This window comes from Oncorhynchus kisutch, linkage group LG20 (genome assembly GCF_002021735.2).
Source record: "Oncorhynchus kisutch isolate 150728-3 linkage group LG20, Okis_V2, whole genome shotgun sequence".
NCBI lineage: Eukaryota > Metazoa > Chordata > Actinopteri > Salmoniformes > Salmonidae > Oncorhynchus > Oncorhynchus kisutch.
Window position 1 is genome coordinate 27,909,968 of NC_034193.2, and position 18,109 is coordinate 27,928,076.

The window sequence follows — 18,109 nt, forward strand, 5'->3', positions numbered from 1 at the left end:
TAATTAGTTTTACAGATAAAAAAAAAGATCCCACTTTGTCTGGTGTATTTAGGTTTGTCGACATTTGGAAAGTTTACACACACATTTTTTGTTTCCGCCAGGCCTGTCATGACATTGTTTTATCCGACATGTACTTTACTCACATAAAAGGTTTGATGGAAACACATTTAATAATGGAAAAATATGTCATGGATTTCCACCTTTAAAACCCCTAAAATAAAATTTAATCTGCAATTTGCGTCGTCGGGGTTCAAGCTGTGGTCCCACTGTGCCACCATGAGGACAAATTGGACAATTCTTCTTAGGATGAGCTACTTCTGTACTCTTTACCACGGTTGTCAAATATCACAACTCAAAATCAACCAGATCATACAATATGCTTATGATGTATTTTGAATAATTTTTTATGATATTGACTACTTTAAAGGTCTTCTTCTCCTGAACCACTGAACCGATTGGCACCAAATTTGGTATGTGGCACCTATGAATGCACCTCTCCAATTGCAACATTTTCCAAGACACTAAATCAAACAATATGGCTTCTATAAGCCAATGAGCTTGCATTAATGGGTTCCTGCAAAACAGCGCCCCCATGCGGCCAAACAGAACCATACTTTACAGGAATTTGTGCCAAGAATTTGTGCCATCACTCTGAGTCAAACAGATCAAGAGATATAAACATGTAAGACCCATAGAAACATGTGCCCATTATAATGCAACCACATGGTTGATCTTAAAATGCTTGAGTCTTGACAGTGTTTTGACCATGTACATACATTATTTGTTATGATATGAATAACCGTTGTCTGATTGGTTTGGCGTCCCCCCTTGGGTTGTGCAGTGGGGTAGATCTTTGTGGGCTATACTTGGCCTTATCTCAGGATGGTAAATTGGTGGTTGGAGATATCCCACTAGTGGTGTGGGGGCTGTGCTTTGGCAAAGTGGGTGTGGTTATATCCTGCCTGTTTGGCGCTGTCCAGGGGTATCGTCGGACGGGGCCACAGTGTCTCTTGACCCCTCCTGTCTCAGCCTCCAGTATTTATGCTGCAATAGTTTGTGTCGGGGGGCTAGCGTCAGTCTTTATCTGTAGTATTTATCCTGTCTTATCCAGTGTCTTGTGTGAATTTAAGTATGCTCTCTGTAATTCTCTCTCTCTTTTTCTTTCATTCTTTCTTTCTTTCTTTCTTTCTTTCTTTCTTTCTTTCTTTCTTTCTTTCTTTCTTTCTTTCTTTCTTTCTTTCTTTCTTTCTCTCTTTCTTTCTCTCTCTCGGAGGACCTGAGCCCTAGGACCATGCCTCAGGACTACCTGGCCTGATGACTCCTTGCTGTCCCCAGTCCACATGGTTGTGCTACTGCTCCAGTTTCAAATGTTCTGCCTGTGGCTATGGAACCCTGACCTGTTCACCGGACGTGCTACCTGTCCCAGACCTCCTGTTTTCAACTCTCTAGAGACTGCAGGAGCGGTAGAGATACTCTGAATGATCGGCTATTAAAAGCCAACTGACATTTACTCCTGAAGTGCTGCCCTTTTGCACCCTCTACAACCACTCTGATTATTATTATTTAACCCTGCTGGTCATTTATGAACATTTGAACATTTTGGCCATGTTCTGTTATAATCTCCACCCGGAACAGCCAGAAGAGGACTGGCCACCCCTCATAGCCTGGTTCCTCTCTAGGTTTCTTCCTAGGTACTGGCCTTTCTAGGGAGTTTTTCCTAGCCACCGTGGTTCTACACATGCATTGCTTGCTGTTTGGGGTTTTAGGCTGGGTTTCTGTACAGCACTTTGTGACATCAGCTGATCTGATCTTCATCTAAGTCACAACAATATACAAACATAGTGTGCTTAAACCAACAAAATACAAATTATTGTATTTTCCTTGTCTATATTGAATACATCATGAAACATTCACAGTGTAGGTTAGAAAAAGTATGTGAACCCCTAGGCTAATGATTTCTCCAGAAGCTATTTTCTCCTGACCATTGTGCAGGTCTGATCCACAACCACAGAAAACGTTTGGTTGTGGTTATTGCTGCTAAGGGAGGGTCAACCAGTTATTAAATCCAAGTGTTCACATACGTTTCCCACCCCACACACTGTGAATGTTTACACAGTGTGTTCAATAAAGACATATAACTGAAAACATATAACTGTTTGTGTGTTATTGGTTTAAGCAAACTGTGTTTGTCTATTGTTGTGACCTAGATGAAGATCAGATAAATGTTTGTGACCAATTTATGCACAAATCCAGGTATTTCCAAAGGGTTCACATACTTTTTCTTGCCACTGTATATATCAAGTTCTGTGCAGATTGGTCATTCTGTGCCAAAAAAGTCGCTTTTTATGGATTTTTCACAAAATTCTAAATGGCGGAAAATGTTGTTCCTTGTGAGTAAAATGACCTACAGTTGAAGTCGAAAGTTTACACAAACCTTAGCCAAAGTTTTTCACAATTCCTGACATTTTTTGTATTGGTTGTGGTCAAGATGTATGTATGGTCTGTAGTTGTGTGGTCAGTAGTTATGTTGTGGTGATCAGTCATTGTTGTCATTTGTTGTGGTCCGTAGTTGTGTGGTTTTGGTCAGTAATTGTGGTCACTCTTCACCCTCGTCTCCATTTTTGCCCTTTGAGTCTGTTGGTATCCATAGCAACAGCTCCATTTGGGCTGCTTAATGATGACACAGAGAGCTGCTAGCTGTCATTAGATAGCCACTTGTTGAACCTCTAAACTTTGGTCAATAGTTGTGGTCAGTAGTGTTGTTCAGTGGTTGAGGTCAGTAGTTGTGTGGTTTGTGATCAGTAGTTGTGGATAGTAGTTGTTGTCAGTTGCTTTGTGGTCAGTATAGTGATTTCAGTATTTGTGGTCAGTAGTTGTGTGGTTGTGGTCAGTAATTGTGGTTAGTAGTTGTGGTCAGTAGTTGTGGTCAGGTGGTAGTGGTCAGTAGTTGTGGTGGTCAGTATTTATGGTAATTAGATGTGTGGCCAGTAGTTGTGTTGTTATGGTCAGTAGTTGTGTGGTCAGTAGTTGTGGTCGGTAGTTGTCAGTGTGGTCGGTAGTTTTGGTAAGTAGGTGTGTGGTTCATTAGTTGTGGTCAATAGTTGTGTGGTTGTGGTCAGTAGGTTAGGTCAGAAGGTTAGATCAGTAGTCAGTACTTGTGGTTAGTAGTTGTGTGGTTGTGGTCCGTAGTTGTGCGGTTCAGTAGGTGTGGTCAGTAGTTGTGTGGAGTTGTTTTGTTCAGTGGTTGTGGTTCAGTAGTTGTGGTCAGTAGTTGTGATCAGTAGTTGCAATGGCCAGTAGTTATGTTGATAAAATGTATGGCCAATAGTGGTGTGGTCAGAAGTTGTGTGGTTGTGGTCAGCGGTTGTGTGGTTGTGGTCACTAGATGTGGTCAGCAGTTGTATAGTTGTGGTCAGAAGTTGTGTGGTTGTGGTCAGTCGTTGTGGTCGGTAGTTGAGTGGTCAGTAGTTGTGTGGTCATATGTTTTGTGGTTGTGGTCAGTAGTTGTGTGGTTGAGTTCAGATGTTGTGTGGTTGTGGTCAGTAGTGTGGTCAGTAATTGTGTGGTTGTGGTCAGTAGTTGTGTGGTTGTGGACAGTAGTTGTGGTCAGTAGTTGTGTGGTTGTGGTCAGTAGTTTTGTAGTTATGTAGTTGTGCAATATGTAGGAGTGGTCAATATTTGTGTAGTGGTCAGTAGATGTGGTTAGTAGTTTTGTTCAATGGTTGTGGTCAGTAGTTGTGTGTTTGATCTGTAGTTGTGGTCAGAAGTTGTATGGTTGTGTTCATTAGTTGTGTGGTTGTGGTCACTAGATGTGGTCAGCAGTTGTGTGGTTGTGGTCAGAAGTTTTGTTGTTGTGGTCAGTTGTTGTATTAACAGTAATTGTGTGATTGTGGTCAGCAGCAATGTTCCATCTAAACCAAGAATGTAGTGCAGCTCCCCGGGACTGCCATGCAGAAATATCAGTCCATAAAGAGATGCATGAGATTGAACTTCACTCAACTTTCTAGAGTAGTGGTCACCAACCGATCGATCGCGTTCGACTGGTCGATCTCCAAACATTTCTGTTTAAAACCCAACGATAAAGCCTTGTGTCCCTATTTTGTTTTATTAGTCTCTGACTGTTGGCAGTAGGTGCACCCAATTCAGCTGCCCTAGTAGCTGAAGCCAGGTAGAGCCAGGTAGACAAACTATTGCCACTTTGAACAATTTCATGTGTCTGAAGGTAAAGACTCTGCCTTCCCGGTGGGCCCAGATAGCAAATCAAGTGCACTATAGGCCTACCGATGGCTAATTGGATGGCTCAGATGACCGTGTCTGCAGTAATGTAGCAGGCATAAAAGAGTGTTAAAGCAATGTTGATGTGAGATTTCAAAACATTTAAAACCATAAATAGAGAGAGACTGTCAACGAACACAGCAAAGATATGCTGTTTTTATGAGTGAGTTCATGTTTAAGTTCTTACTGTCAACACTTTTTATTCAACACAGCCATAAAATGTGCATTTTTTCTATTTCCACCCCCAGTGCTACATTAAGCATGGCAGCAATAATGAATGAGTAGAAAAGTGTTTATAGGCTTGTGTTGTAATTATTAGAGGCTTGGTTCTTTTTTAATATGGAGGAATATTTCACTTTCTCTGTCCATAGGAGTAACAACATTAATTTGTGCGTGCGGCAGACATAATAGACTAGGGTTTCGCCATCAGCTGGAAGACGATGTCCCTTCTTGGTCAGTGTCAGTGGAGGAAAGGGCGAGCAGAGGTATGTTGAGAGGCAGACCCTCAGCCTGCTGCTCTCTTCCTCTGTTCAGATTGACCATCAGATGCAGGCACCATCAGCCCAGTAAAATAAAAATAAGAATCAAATGATTTAAAAATGTATGCTCACTCGGCTGTGCTTCACAAGTAATACAACGACGGATCTATTACCGGTGTGATCATAAAACCTGTCTTTATATAATTTACAAAACGTGACTGGCTGGCTCGATTCGGTCTTATGTAACAACATTTGAAATTGTGTTTTTTACATTGGCTATAAAATTGTATATTCTGCTTTGAAAGTTGATAAACTTGTAACCCCGCTTTTGAGAAAATGGCCATTGATTGTTTTGGTACATGTACCGGAGAGCTCTTCTTTGTCTTCACCCATTCACCATCGTTCTCCTCTTAATTGTATTTATTTTATATAACCTTTATTTAACTAGGTAGGCCAGTTGAGAACACGTTCACATTTACAACTGCAACTTGGCCAAGACAAAGCAAAGCAGTGTGAAAAAATAAGAGTTACACATAAACAAACGTACAGTCAATAACACAATAGAAACATTTATGTACATTGTGTGCAAATGTAGACGATTAGGGAGGTAAGGCAATAAATAGGCCATAGAGGTGAAATAATTACAATTTAGCATTAACACTGGAGTGATAGATGTGCAGATGAAAAGAGCAATAAGATAAATAAAAATATGGGGATGAGGTTGGCTGTGCTATTTACAGATTGTCCGTGTACAGGTACATTGATTGGTAAGCTGCTCTAACAGCTGATGCTTAAAGTTAGAGAGGGAGATATAAGTCTCCAGCTTCAGTGATTTTTGCAATTCGTTCCAGTCATTGGCATCAGAGAACTGGAAATAAAGGCGGCCAAAGGAAGTGTTGGCTTTAGGGATGACCAGTGAAATATACCTGCTGGAGCGTGTGCTACGGGTGGGTGTTGCTATGGTGACCAGTGAGCTGAGATAAGGTGGAACTTTACCTAGCAAAGACTTATAGATGACCTGGAGCCAGTGGGTTTGGCGACGAATATGTAGCGAGGGCCAGCCAACGAGAGCATGCAGGTCGCAGTGGGAGGAAGTATATGGGGCTTTGGTGACAAAACGGAGATAAGATAAACTACATCCAGTTTGCTGAGTAGAGTGTTGGAGGCTATTTTGTAAATGACATCGCCGAAGTCAAGGATCGGTAGGATAGTCAGTTTTACGAGGGTATATTTGACAGCATGAGTGAAGAAGGCTTTGTTTTGCGAAATAGGAAGCCAATTCTAGATTGAATTTTTAATTGGACATGCTTAATGTGAGTCCGGAAGGAAAGTTTACAGTCTAGCCTGACACCTAGGTAGTTATCCACATATTCTAAGTTAGAACCGTCCTGAGTAGTGATGCTAGTCGGGCGGCCAGGTGCGGGCAGCAATCGGTTCAAGAGCATGCATTTAGTTTTACTAGCATTTAAAAGCAGTAGGAGGCCACGGTAGGAGTGTTGTATGGCATTGAAGCTTGTTTGGAAGTTTGTTAACACAGTGTTCAACGAAGCCATATGGGACTCACAATCACAGTCGCTTGTGATACAGCCTGGAATTGAACCAGGGTCTGTAGTAACACCTCTAGCACTGAGATACAGTGCCTTAGACCACGGCACCACTCGGGAGCCCCAAAATGTACTGATGGTATACAAGTTTGGCAAATGGCATTTAACATGTTGCTATTTCCATGTTAAAATGTTAAGGGATACATTTTCTCTGTTGTTTTTGATTGTACTGTAAGCATCTCTGGTATACCCACATCGTGATCAAATAGCGACAGTAGCCTACAAGGGCACTGTAAAAACTATGACTTAAAGCAGGTACTGCTTCAGTGTTCACAGAAAACGCGCGCTGGAAGTTGCACAGAATTTTCACAAGTCTAGCCTGACACCTAGGTTGGATTGGATATCAATTACTCTCTGTAACATGCAGAATATAGGGCACAAACCCATAATTCTGTGGTAGTGGCTCAGCAGCAGCGGCTCAGCAGACCTGAAATTTGCTCAGTGGCAAAACATTTTTTATGGCACATTGCTTCCCACTACGTAGATGCAACAATTGTCTGCCACGGTGTGTTTTCGATTTAACTGTCTTGTGTCGATAAAAACAGCTGGACATAATGACATCAAACTACAACAACAAAAAATTGGTCGCAAAAAGATAGAATGCCTAATAAAAGTGTTGAAGTGTTTCCATTATAAATTGCTCATTAATATAGGGGCGACAGCCTGTATGCGCTACCAACCTATCCATTTCATGTCTCAGGAGCAGGAGGCTATCTCCTGTTGTTTATCGCGATGAAGCTTGATGTACAAGCACACACCCGGATGGGATGCTAGTCTACCGCATGGCCTTACCGCCAATCTATATATAAAAAAAAAATATCAAATCAAATTGGATTTGTCACATGCACCGAATACAACAGGAGTAGGTAGACCTTACAGTGAAACGCTTACTTACTAGCCCTTAACCAACAATGCAGTTTTAAGAAAATACATCAAATGTAAAAGATAAAAATAACAAATCATTAAAGAGCAGCAGTAAATAACAATAGAGCACAGGGACTATGGTGGTCTTGAGCACAGGGACTATGGTGGTCTGCTTGAAACATGTTGGTATTACAGACTCAGACAGGGAGAGGTTGAAAATGCCAGTGAAGACACTTGCCAGTTGGTCAGCGCATAATCAGAGTACATGCTCTGGTAATCCGTCTGGCCCTGAGACCTTGTGAATGTTGACCTGAAACATAAAACCAAGCCAGTGGTCTTATGGTTAGTGTTGGAAGGTTGGGAGTTCAATCCCCAGCATGTCATACCAAAGACTGTAAAAATAGGACCCAATGTGTCTCTGCTTGACACTCACATAAGGATAGCTGAATACCGCCATAAGCAAACAGGAAAACGCTCATCCAGAGGTGGCGCTCCTAGAGGCAGGGGACTTTAATGCAGGGAAACTTACATTTCTATCAGCATGTTAAATGTGCAACAAGAGGGGGAAAAAACTCAAGACCACCTTTACTCCACACACAGAGATGCGTACAAAGCTCTCCCTCGCCCTCCATTTGGCAAATCTGACCATAATTCTAACCTCCTGATTCCTGCTTACAAGCAAAAATGAAAGCAGGAGTTACCAGTGACTCAATTTATTTAAAAAAAGTGGTCAGATGAAGCAGATCCTAAACTACAGGACTTTTTTGCTAGTACAGACTGGAATATGTTCCGGGATTCTTCAGATGGTACACCACATCAGTCACTGGCTTCATCAATAAGTGCATCGATGACGTCGTCCCCACAATGACGATACGTACATACCCCAACCAGAAGCCATGGATTACAGGCAACATTCGTACTGAGCTAAAGGGTAGAGCTGCCGCTTTCAAGGAGCGGGACCCTAACCCGGAAGCTTATAAGAAATCCTGCTATGCCCTCCGACGAACCATCAAACAGGCAAAGTATCAATACAGGACAAAGATCGAATCGCACTACACCGGCTTCGATGCTCGTTGGATGTGGCAGGGCTTACAAACCATTACAGACTGCAAAGGGAAGCACAGTTGAGAGCTGCCCAGTGACACAAGTCTACCAGATGAGCTAAATAACTTCTATGCTCGCTTCGAAGCAAGTAACACTGAAACATGCATGAGAGCATCAGCTGTTCCGGACGACTGTGTGATCACAGGTCACTATTGTAGAATAAACCTGGGTCAATGGAAACCTGCCTAATTTCACAAAAGCTTATTTATAGATAATTAACTTTTCTGTGGTAATCAAATGGCAATTTTGTGACGTCACACATTGTATGCTTAGGCTAAATAATGTAGTGATTTTGTAGTATGTTGCATTGTATTGTAGATGCCCGCAGTGCACACTTGTAAATTAACTTTTCTAAATAAAAATAAATATCTATTGTATTTTTTGGTGAAATTACCTGCGCTTTTGTTCCAATTCTTATTATTTTGTAAAAGTGATTTGTTCCTGCTGAACAGGAAATGCATTGTACGTTGTGATGTGGTCATATGGAAATCTTGGTTATGTTCCCTCAGCCCTATAATCCCTCAGCCTAAACCTTACCTTAACCAACTAATATATTTGTCTGAGGTAGTTTTTATTGATCTCAAATTCTTATGTTCGTCAGTTCGTCAAAGTAGCCTGTCATTTTGATAAATTGTGGTGTATTATAAAAGAATCGCCAAAGTCTCCAGTCATGTAAAATGAGTTAGAACTGCATGAAATGGATTTATAAAAGGCAGAAAATGTGGACCCTCCCGCTGGGCAAAAGCTAGTTGATTCCACAGTGTTTCCCCGTCATTTCAACCAAAAAAGTCTATGTGAAGACGTTGAATCTACTTGGAACGTTCATTGGATTTGCAAAAAGTCATCAATTTAAGGGCGTTTTGTCTTTTTTTCACACAACTTAACCTAAATCCAATGATGTTAATTTTTGGGTTGATTTCACATTGAATTGACATTAATTGACAACTCAACCAAATGTAAATCAAAAATAGACATTGATCTGAATTCTGTTCCCAGTGTGCTAGGCTACTAAAATGTTCCCATGTGTGCAATTTCTGTTAGCACCTCTCTACTCTGCTTCTCTATGCCACTACGCAAATGTGATGATATGCATGCAATGCTTTATTATAAAGGTGACATTTTCTCATGTGTCCCGGTACCTCAGAGCCCCTTTGAACATTGTGAAAATTCTGTGCAACTTCCAGGGCACGTTTACTGTGAACACTGAGGCTGTACCCGCTTTACATTACAGCTTTAACAGTGGCCATGTGGCTAGTTGATCACAATGTAGGTGTACCAGAGTGGCTTACAATAAAAAACAATTGAGAAAATGCATCCCATAACATTTTAACATGGAAATAGCTGTTCTATCAGCCAAAGTGTAGTGTTAAATGTAGGCCTACATTCCATGAAACATGCAGGTCTTGACATTAACCTGTTTATCTACTTGTCCTTCAAACAAGGAGGTGACTAAACATTTTGTTGTGTTGTTTGATGCAAGAAACCACTTTAAAAAATAAATTGCATTATTATAGCCATTCCATTATTACAGCGAATTGGACAGATTATGCTATTCTCTGGTTACTGGCTACTTAGCTTATTCAAGACGGTCTCAAAATGTAACACTGTCCCTTTAAGACACAAAAAAGCTCTTTACCTGACTAGTTTTTCAAAGATGTCTAGAAATGTATATGTTTTGTGCTCTTGTAGGAAGCAATCACTCTCCTATAGTTGACTACAAATGATCTATAACTTGGCTAATAACTCACTAACTAGCAAAGAATTTGAACAAAATGTGCACATGCGGCTACATGCAGATCTTGCTTCGATCTCAAAACAAGCACATCTACTCACAACCGCTCATGCTGTAAACACAGTCCAGTTCAAAGTAAATGGTACAGATCCATATATGGCAATGGTCTATTTGCATATAGATCTACTGCAGTTCTGGTTGTTTATGCCGCACCGGTCTGTGTAGAGTACGAGCTGAGTAGTGTGTGTCAATCTAATAGAATCCTACTCCGATGTGTTCTGCCTACAACAACATCTCTTGCATAGTTAATTTTGTTTCAGTATGTTGCATTTAAGTGGCTAATACTGTGTTAATATGTTCACAATTGCCACAGTATAGGGAAACGTTGATAGTGTTAACAGTTGTCACCAACCAGCGAGGCAGATGCGCTTTTTCAGTTCAGTGATTTTAAATCTGGGTGGTAAATTAGTTCAATCGCAGTCACTACACAAACTATGAGTGGGTGTGTGCTTGAGAGAAAGAAGGGAGGATTGTGAGGAAGAGAGAGAGAGATCGACATCAGAGAGGATGTGATAGATGGAGAGACCTCTATCAAATACTCTCTGATGTCGATCTCTCTCTCTTCCTCACCGATCTTCCCTTCTTTCTCTCAAATACACACCCACTCACAGTGTAACTGCAGTTTAACTCATATACCACCCAGATTAAAATCACTGAATTGAAGAGAGATTCGTCTGCCTCGCTGTCTCGCTTCTCTTTCCACTGTCTCCAACTCTACCCTCTCCCTTTTAATTATTCTATAAGTGGAAGTGTGTGAAGTAAAGCCAGCGTGTGAAGCCAGTGTTAATGGAAAAATATGCAGCAACAAGTTGAATTTATTCACTAGTCATTGCATGTGGGAAAGGGCAGGTGGATGGATGAAACTATTCCCAGTCGAGTTGGGGATATTCATGACAGAGAACACGCACATTTGACGTGACAATTCAGTTGATGGGACTCATAGGGCTGGTTTCCTGGACACAGATTAAGCCTAGGCCGGGATTCAATCCAAGCCGCTTTATAGAGCAGAACATTGAACTTTACTTTTAAAGGGGAAAATGCCTTTAAAAGGCGCCTCTGAAAATAAATCCCAGCCTAAGTGTAGTCCTGAACTGAAAAGCATGTTCATTGTAGATTCTGTGTCAAGTAAATTGGACCAAAGAGTGTATATTTCTTTCAGATGCCCCAAAACATCATATTGTCGACTGTATTGCTAACGCCACTGTTACTGTGTGTGAATCCCAAGTCAACCCCTAGCCCTTTCCATGAGGCACCAGTATAGATTTGAGAGGATTGGATAGGTGTGACGGATGTCACTGTGGTTGCATAGTCGTACTGTGGGCCTACCACTTCCCATCACACCAGTTTATATCGAGATTAGAACCCGGGACCTTTGCCTTACAAACACACTTGATTGCCCTCTTGACAACTATGCTACCAAAAAGCAAGAAATTCGATAACACATAATCAATATTGTGACAAGAGGCAAAATTGAGCTACCACTAAATTGCATAGACCTATCCACTCCGCTCACATCGACTCAAGTGCCTATATGCAGTAGAGGTATGTGCTAGGCGATGGTTTGGGATTTAGGGTATAGCTTGATGACATTAAATATGGTGTACATGCCCATGGGACATTTCCAATCATTTAAATGAGAACACAGTATGCAGCGAGGAATACACTCCAGGGATATAGACACATACACAAATATGAATAAATGCATACACTATACATACAAAAGTATGTGGACACCCCTTCAAACGAGTGGATTCGGCTATTTCAGCCACACCCATTGCTGACAGGTGTATAAAATCGGGCACATGCAATCTCCATAGACAAACATTTGTAATATAATGTGGTATCCTTACTGAAGAGCACAGTGACTTTCAATGTGGCACCATCATAGGATGCCAGCTTTCCAACAAGTCAGTTCATCAAATCTCTGCCCTTCTAGAGCTGCCCCGGTCAACTGTAAGTGCTGTTATTGTCAAGTGGAAACGTCTAGGAACATCAATGGCTCAGCTGTGAAATGGTAGGCCACACAAGCTGAAAGAACAGCACCACTGAGTGGTTCTGGAAGCAACGTCAGCACAAGAACTCCACGCACAATGCCAAGCGTCAGCTGGAGTGGTGTAAAGCTCAATGCATTTGGACTCAGTTGAAACGTGTTCTCTAGAGTGATGAATCACACTTCACCATCTGGCAGTCCTACGGACAAAATCTGGATTTGGCAGATGTCAGAACAACGCTACCTGCCCCAATGCATAGTGCCAGCTGTAAGGTTTGGTGGAGGAATAATGGTCTGGAGCTGTTTTCATGCTTTGGGCTAGGCCCTTTAGTTCCAATGAAGAGAAATCTTAACGCAACAGCATACAATAACATTCTAGATGATTCTGTACTTCCAACTTTATGTCAAACATTTGGGGAAGACCCTTTCCTGTTTCATCTTGACACCTGTGCACAAAGCGAGATCCATACAGAAATGGTTTGTCGAGATGGGTGTGGAAGAACTTGACTTGCCTGCACAGAGCCTTTACCTCAACCCCATTGAACACCGTTGGGATGAATTGGAACGCCGACTGCGAGCCAGGCCTAATCGTCCAACATCAGTGCCCGACCTCACTAATGCTCTTGTGGCTAAAAGGAAGCAAGTCGCCGCAGCAATGTTCCAACATCTAGTGGAAAGCCTTCCCAGAATAGTGGAGGCTGTTATAGCAGCAAAAGGGGGATCAACTCCATATTAATGTCCATGACTTTGGAATGAGATGTTTGACATGCATTTGTCCACATACTTTAGGTCATGTAGTGTATATACGCATTCATACACAGGAGAACGTGCAAACACACACACACACAACATTGGACAATGCATTTGCAAACAGACACACAAAAATACACACACACACACTCACACACACACACACACACACACACACACACACACACACACACACACACACACACACACACACACACACACACACACACACACACACACACACACACACACACACACACACACACACACACAATGTAACCATGCAATCGAAAGAAGGACTTCTTTCGATTGCAGACAATGCTAGCTTCCATGCAGATAGAATGCACCTATGCATCCATGGTGACCGGAGAAGTTCATCTTTTCCCAGGTGAGCAAAGAGGGTTTTGCTCGATTGTGTTTTTTGAGCAAGGTAATTTCTGAGAGGTTGAGAGAAAATAAAGAGAGATTTACTGCATAAATTAAAAGTTTACTTACCCATGAACTCGATGCCCAGTTCACCCGCTGCTCCATCCAAGGACACAGTGAATAAGAGAGGGAGAGAAAAAGTGATGGATACAGTGAGAGAGGGGGAGGGGGATGGAGACAGAGAGAGGGGGAATAGATTAAGAAAAAGTGAGGGAGAGCAATGTACAGAGAGAGGAGATGGGAAGAATAAGGGGAGAGAAAGAGTGGGAAGACAATACAGCGTTATTGAACAGCATTTTATATGAAACACAGTCATAACACTCAGGCTTTACCCACTGGAGCACTGCAGCTACATTACAAGAAACTGGACTTTGGTTGACTTGCCTCCCCAAAATCCCTTTTATTTTCTGTTGAATTTTTTTTTTCAAACATAGAAATTAATACTAGAATTGAGACAGACCTAAAATGGCTTTCATGTTCCAAGTCCAGACAATAAAACTAGTACCTATGTTGTAGTGATAATTGTTCGCTCACCAACTCTCTGACCCCAACCTTATGTTTGTTTCAATATTCTACTTAGTTATCCCAGTTCTTCTGCTCACAAGACTGTCAGTAAAGTCAAACACATGCACACAGACTGATGTAGGCTTAAACACACACACACACACACACACACACACACACACACACACACACACACACACACACACACACACACACACACACACACACACACACACACACACACACACACACACACACACACACACACACACACACACACGCACACACACACACACACACACACACAGAGAGAGAGAGAGACCGTGTGTGCCTTTTCTCCATGCATTAAAGCATTTTTCCACAATCCCAGAGCTGGGGCGATAGATAAAGAGGAGCACTCGTGTTCCCTTCATCCTTCATCCTCCTCCTCCCTTTTGACGTCACTGTAATAGAATCTAATTTAAATTTAAATTAAACCCTCACACTTAATTCCTTAACTGACAGAGGTGGTCTGGGTTTGAAAATAGAATGCGGCTTGCAGGTCCTGGTTACAGATTATTTGGTGGCCACAGTCAAGAAAGAAGGGAGAAGCAAAACTACAAACAGCGTGAAAATCGTATGTTATAGGAGATGCATTTTGACAGTATCATGGCAAATGTGTCAATGTCATACGAGTCATAATCCCATAATATACCTTGGTTTCACAGAAAACTAAAAGTATGTTACAACCCTTTATAAAGGGTACTCAAGGGTACCTTCATGTAAAGTGCGACAAAAATGTAAAATGGCCATACAATTAAAACACACTGGATATATAGGCAAGCAAACTGAATGAGTCAGTGTTAGCTGCCAGTGGTGCGCCCATTTAGTTTAAAGTGGTCTCCAGAGAATGGCATTAATCTGAATGAGATAAAAGAGGGAGAAATGGTAGTGACAGGGGTAGGCATGATTGCAGAGTTTAGCTCTGCCATTGACAATCGTGAGAGGTGGTTGTGACATTTGAGACAAAGTTTTTACCATTGCGGGGAAAAGACTTTTGACAGGCCCGGAACAGTCTCTTATTGATGCTGCCAGTTCAGTATTGCCAATTCACGCGTACCCACCGATTTCCCACCACAACAACCCAACATTTATCTCCTTTAATCGCTCTACTGTCATTGCCTGCACAGATGATGTCATTAAGCACTGATGCACATCTGTTCCTCTAGCATCACCGAGATAGGTCTGGAAAATGTGTACAGTCATGAAGCAATGCCCCCCCATCCTTTGCTCTGGCATCTCAAGGCACCCTTGGGAGGTATTTGTGCCATCATGTGGAACCTTGAGTAACCATGGAGAATATGAGGAGGCCATGCTCCACATCTCTAGTCGTTTGGGGTGATTACGAAGAACAAATCTGTGCCGCTGGGGAAATAATAGCAGGAGTGAATCAAATCTTAATCCTTCCTTTGGTGGTGAGAGGGAGCCTGGTTCTGGCTACCGCTAGCTGCTGCTGCTTACACAGTCCTAATACCTTGACAGATAAATACCCTAATTAGAGACCCGCTTTCTCTCCAAGCGAGCCAGTCGTGAAAGCTTTTGCGTTGTTATTATGGGGTGTTGTGTATAAATTGTTGAGGAATTTTTTAAAATTTAATTTATTGAAACAGATGAGCTGAGAGAAAAGATCAAACAGATTCCACTGTCAGATTCCACAGCAATGAGGAGAACTGAAATATTAGCTGAAGATTTCATTTCAAAACTTGATGAGGCCATTCAGAATGCACCAAGCATTTCATTAGCTATGGATGCATCAACAGATAACACTGATAATGCTCAGCTTCTGATGTTTGTCAGATATTTTAACGAAACAAAGAAGGAATTCTGTGAGTGGCTGTTGGTCTTAACAAATCTATAATGACACACACGGGGACAGGTTATCCATGAGGCCATCAAAGGGATGCTGACAAAAAGGGGGATAGATCTCAAGTCACTGGTCTCCATCACCACAGATGGAGCTCCAGTCATGATAGGAAGAGGGAGGGGACTGGTTTCACATTTGAAAGAGGACCACCCTAACCTGACATTATATCACTGCATCATCCATCAATCTCTCCTGTGTGCCAGTCTGGGAAAATAGTATTCGGAGGTCATGACAATGATGATGGAAACTGATACACTTTTTGAGAGCAACATCCTCCCTACAACACCGCCCGCTACGAGGCATTCTGACAGAGGCCAATGACAGTTTTGATGACTTACTACTGCACAACAATGTGAGAAGGCTCAGCAAAGGCAGGGTTTTGGAACACTTTTGGGACATTCAGGAGGAAATCAAAGATTTCTTATCAGAGCAAAAGAGTGACAAAGCAACTCAGTTTTCTGAGTTTTTGGAAGATGAGGAGAATAAGGAATTGATGGCATTTTTGACAGACATTACATCAGACCTTAATCAACTGAATGTTAAGCTGCAGGGATGGAACAACACAATGTGCGATATGCTAACAGCAGTCCAGGCTTTACAGAAGAAATCTTTGGTTTTCAAAAATTATCTCCAGGGAGAACTTGTCCACTTCCCCAATCTTCTGATGCAAACGCAGGGAGACAAAGATGTTCCCAAACATGTTGATTGCATCCAAGGCTTGCTTTCATGACTTGTTGGAAGAGAACTGCTGCTGCTCATCTAGAACCCCTTCTTGGTCACAAATGTGACAAAGTTGTCAGATCTTCAGATAGGTTGCATCCCTGCAAATTTAGTGGATTGAGCTGCAAGAAAATGTGGCTTTGAAGGAGCAGGCTGGTGATTGTGACCCTGTCATTTTCGGGGGAAAGATGGTGCCTGCAGCTGATGTCCTGTTCAAGAAACTATACACTATGCACTATACATCCTGACCATATTTGGCTCCACATACAGCTGTGAATCAGCCTTCCCCACAATAAACTTTATTAAAAACAAATATTGCACAAGGCACACCAATGAACACCTGTAACCAGTGTGTCAGAGTTGCTCACACACCATTTGTGCCACAGTTCAAAGCATTGGCAAGAGATAGAAAGTGTAATTTCTCTCATTAATGCAGGGCAAGGCCCAGAGTGACTTATACATGAAGATTGCATGGGCCACAGTGACGTTCTGTGCATTCAGATTATTATTTTTGTTCAACTCTCCTTTGTTCTCCGGAAAACATGCACTTTATTTTATTTAAAAGCCCATGCACAATGGTTCACAGTACACAGTACACTATTTGCATAGACAATTATGCAACCACTTTTGTTCTTTAGCAATGTTGATGCAGTGTTGCACATGTTAACATTCAAAATAAGCTGTAATTCAATCAGATTCTTAGTCTAATTTAATGCATTTAATGTACATTTAAAATAACAACATATTTCCTAAGTCGTAGACGCCTATGTTTGTTACTTCGCTGTACCACAGTGCCGATAAAGGACCATATCCATCTGGACCTTTACCACCATGGGAATTTGTGTCACTGGACACAAATTCAGGTGTCTCGTGTCTGAGCCGCAATTCAACAGCTCAGAAACAAGACAAATGTGGCAGGATCTACAGACAATCACAGATTACAAAGGGAAATCCAGCTTGTCTGACGTCTTGCTACCTTGTCACCCTAGCTTGTCACCCTTTTTGCCGGCTTTGAGAATAACACAGTGCCACCGACGCAGCCCGCTCCAAAGGACTGTTCTCCGTGGCCGAGGTGAGTAAGACATTTAAGCATGTTAACCTTCGCAAGGCTGCCGGCACAGACAGCATCCCTAGCTGCGTCCTCAGAGCATGCGCAGACCAGCTGGCTGGATTGACATATTCAATATCTCCCTATACCAGTCTGCTGCCCCCACTTGCTTCAAGATTACCACCATTGTTACTGTACCCAAGAAAGCAAAGTTAACTGGACTAAATTACTATCGCCCTGTAGTGCTCACATCTGCCATCATGAAGTGCCCTGAGAGGCTAGTTAAAAGGATCATGTCACCTCCATCTTACCTGAGACCCTAGACCCAGTTCAATTTGCATATACCGCCACAATAGATCCACAGACGATGCAATCGCCATCGCACTGCGCACTGCGCTATCCCATCTGGACAAGCAGAATACCTATGTAAGAATGCTGTTCATTGACTATAGCTCAGCCTTCAATACCATAGTACCCTCCAAGCTCATCATTAAGCTCAGGCCCTAGGTCTGAACCCCGTTCTGTGCAACTGGTCCTGGACTTCCTGACAGGCCACCCCGACGTCACTGGTAGATGAAAAGCTGTCCTACAAGCAAGGAATGACCTCATAAGGAGGAGATTCACATGACAAAAAAATAAGATTGTTATGA

The 18,109-nt window shown here is 42.1% G+C and overlaps 1 protein-coding gene across 1 annotated transcript in view; it reads right to left on the reverse strand.

Moving 5' to 3' along the window:
- The window catches only part of nrg3b (neuregulin 3b), a 401,552-nt gene that overhangs the window by 59,615 nt on the left and 323,828 nt on the right, over nt 1–18,109 (reverse strand). The window contains exon 4 of the mRNA XM_020454441.2: nt 13,354–13,380. Within this exon, the coding sequence (XP_020310030.2) occupies nt 13,354–13,380 (27 nt within the window). The remainder of the gene's footprint in view (nt 1–13,353; nt 13,381–18,109) is intronic.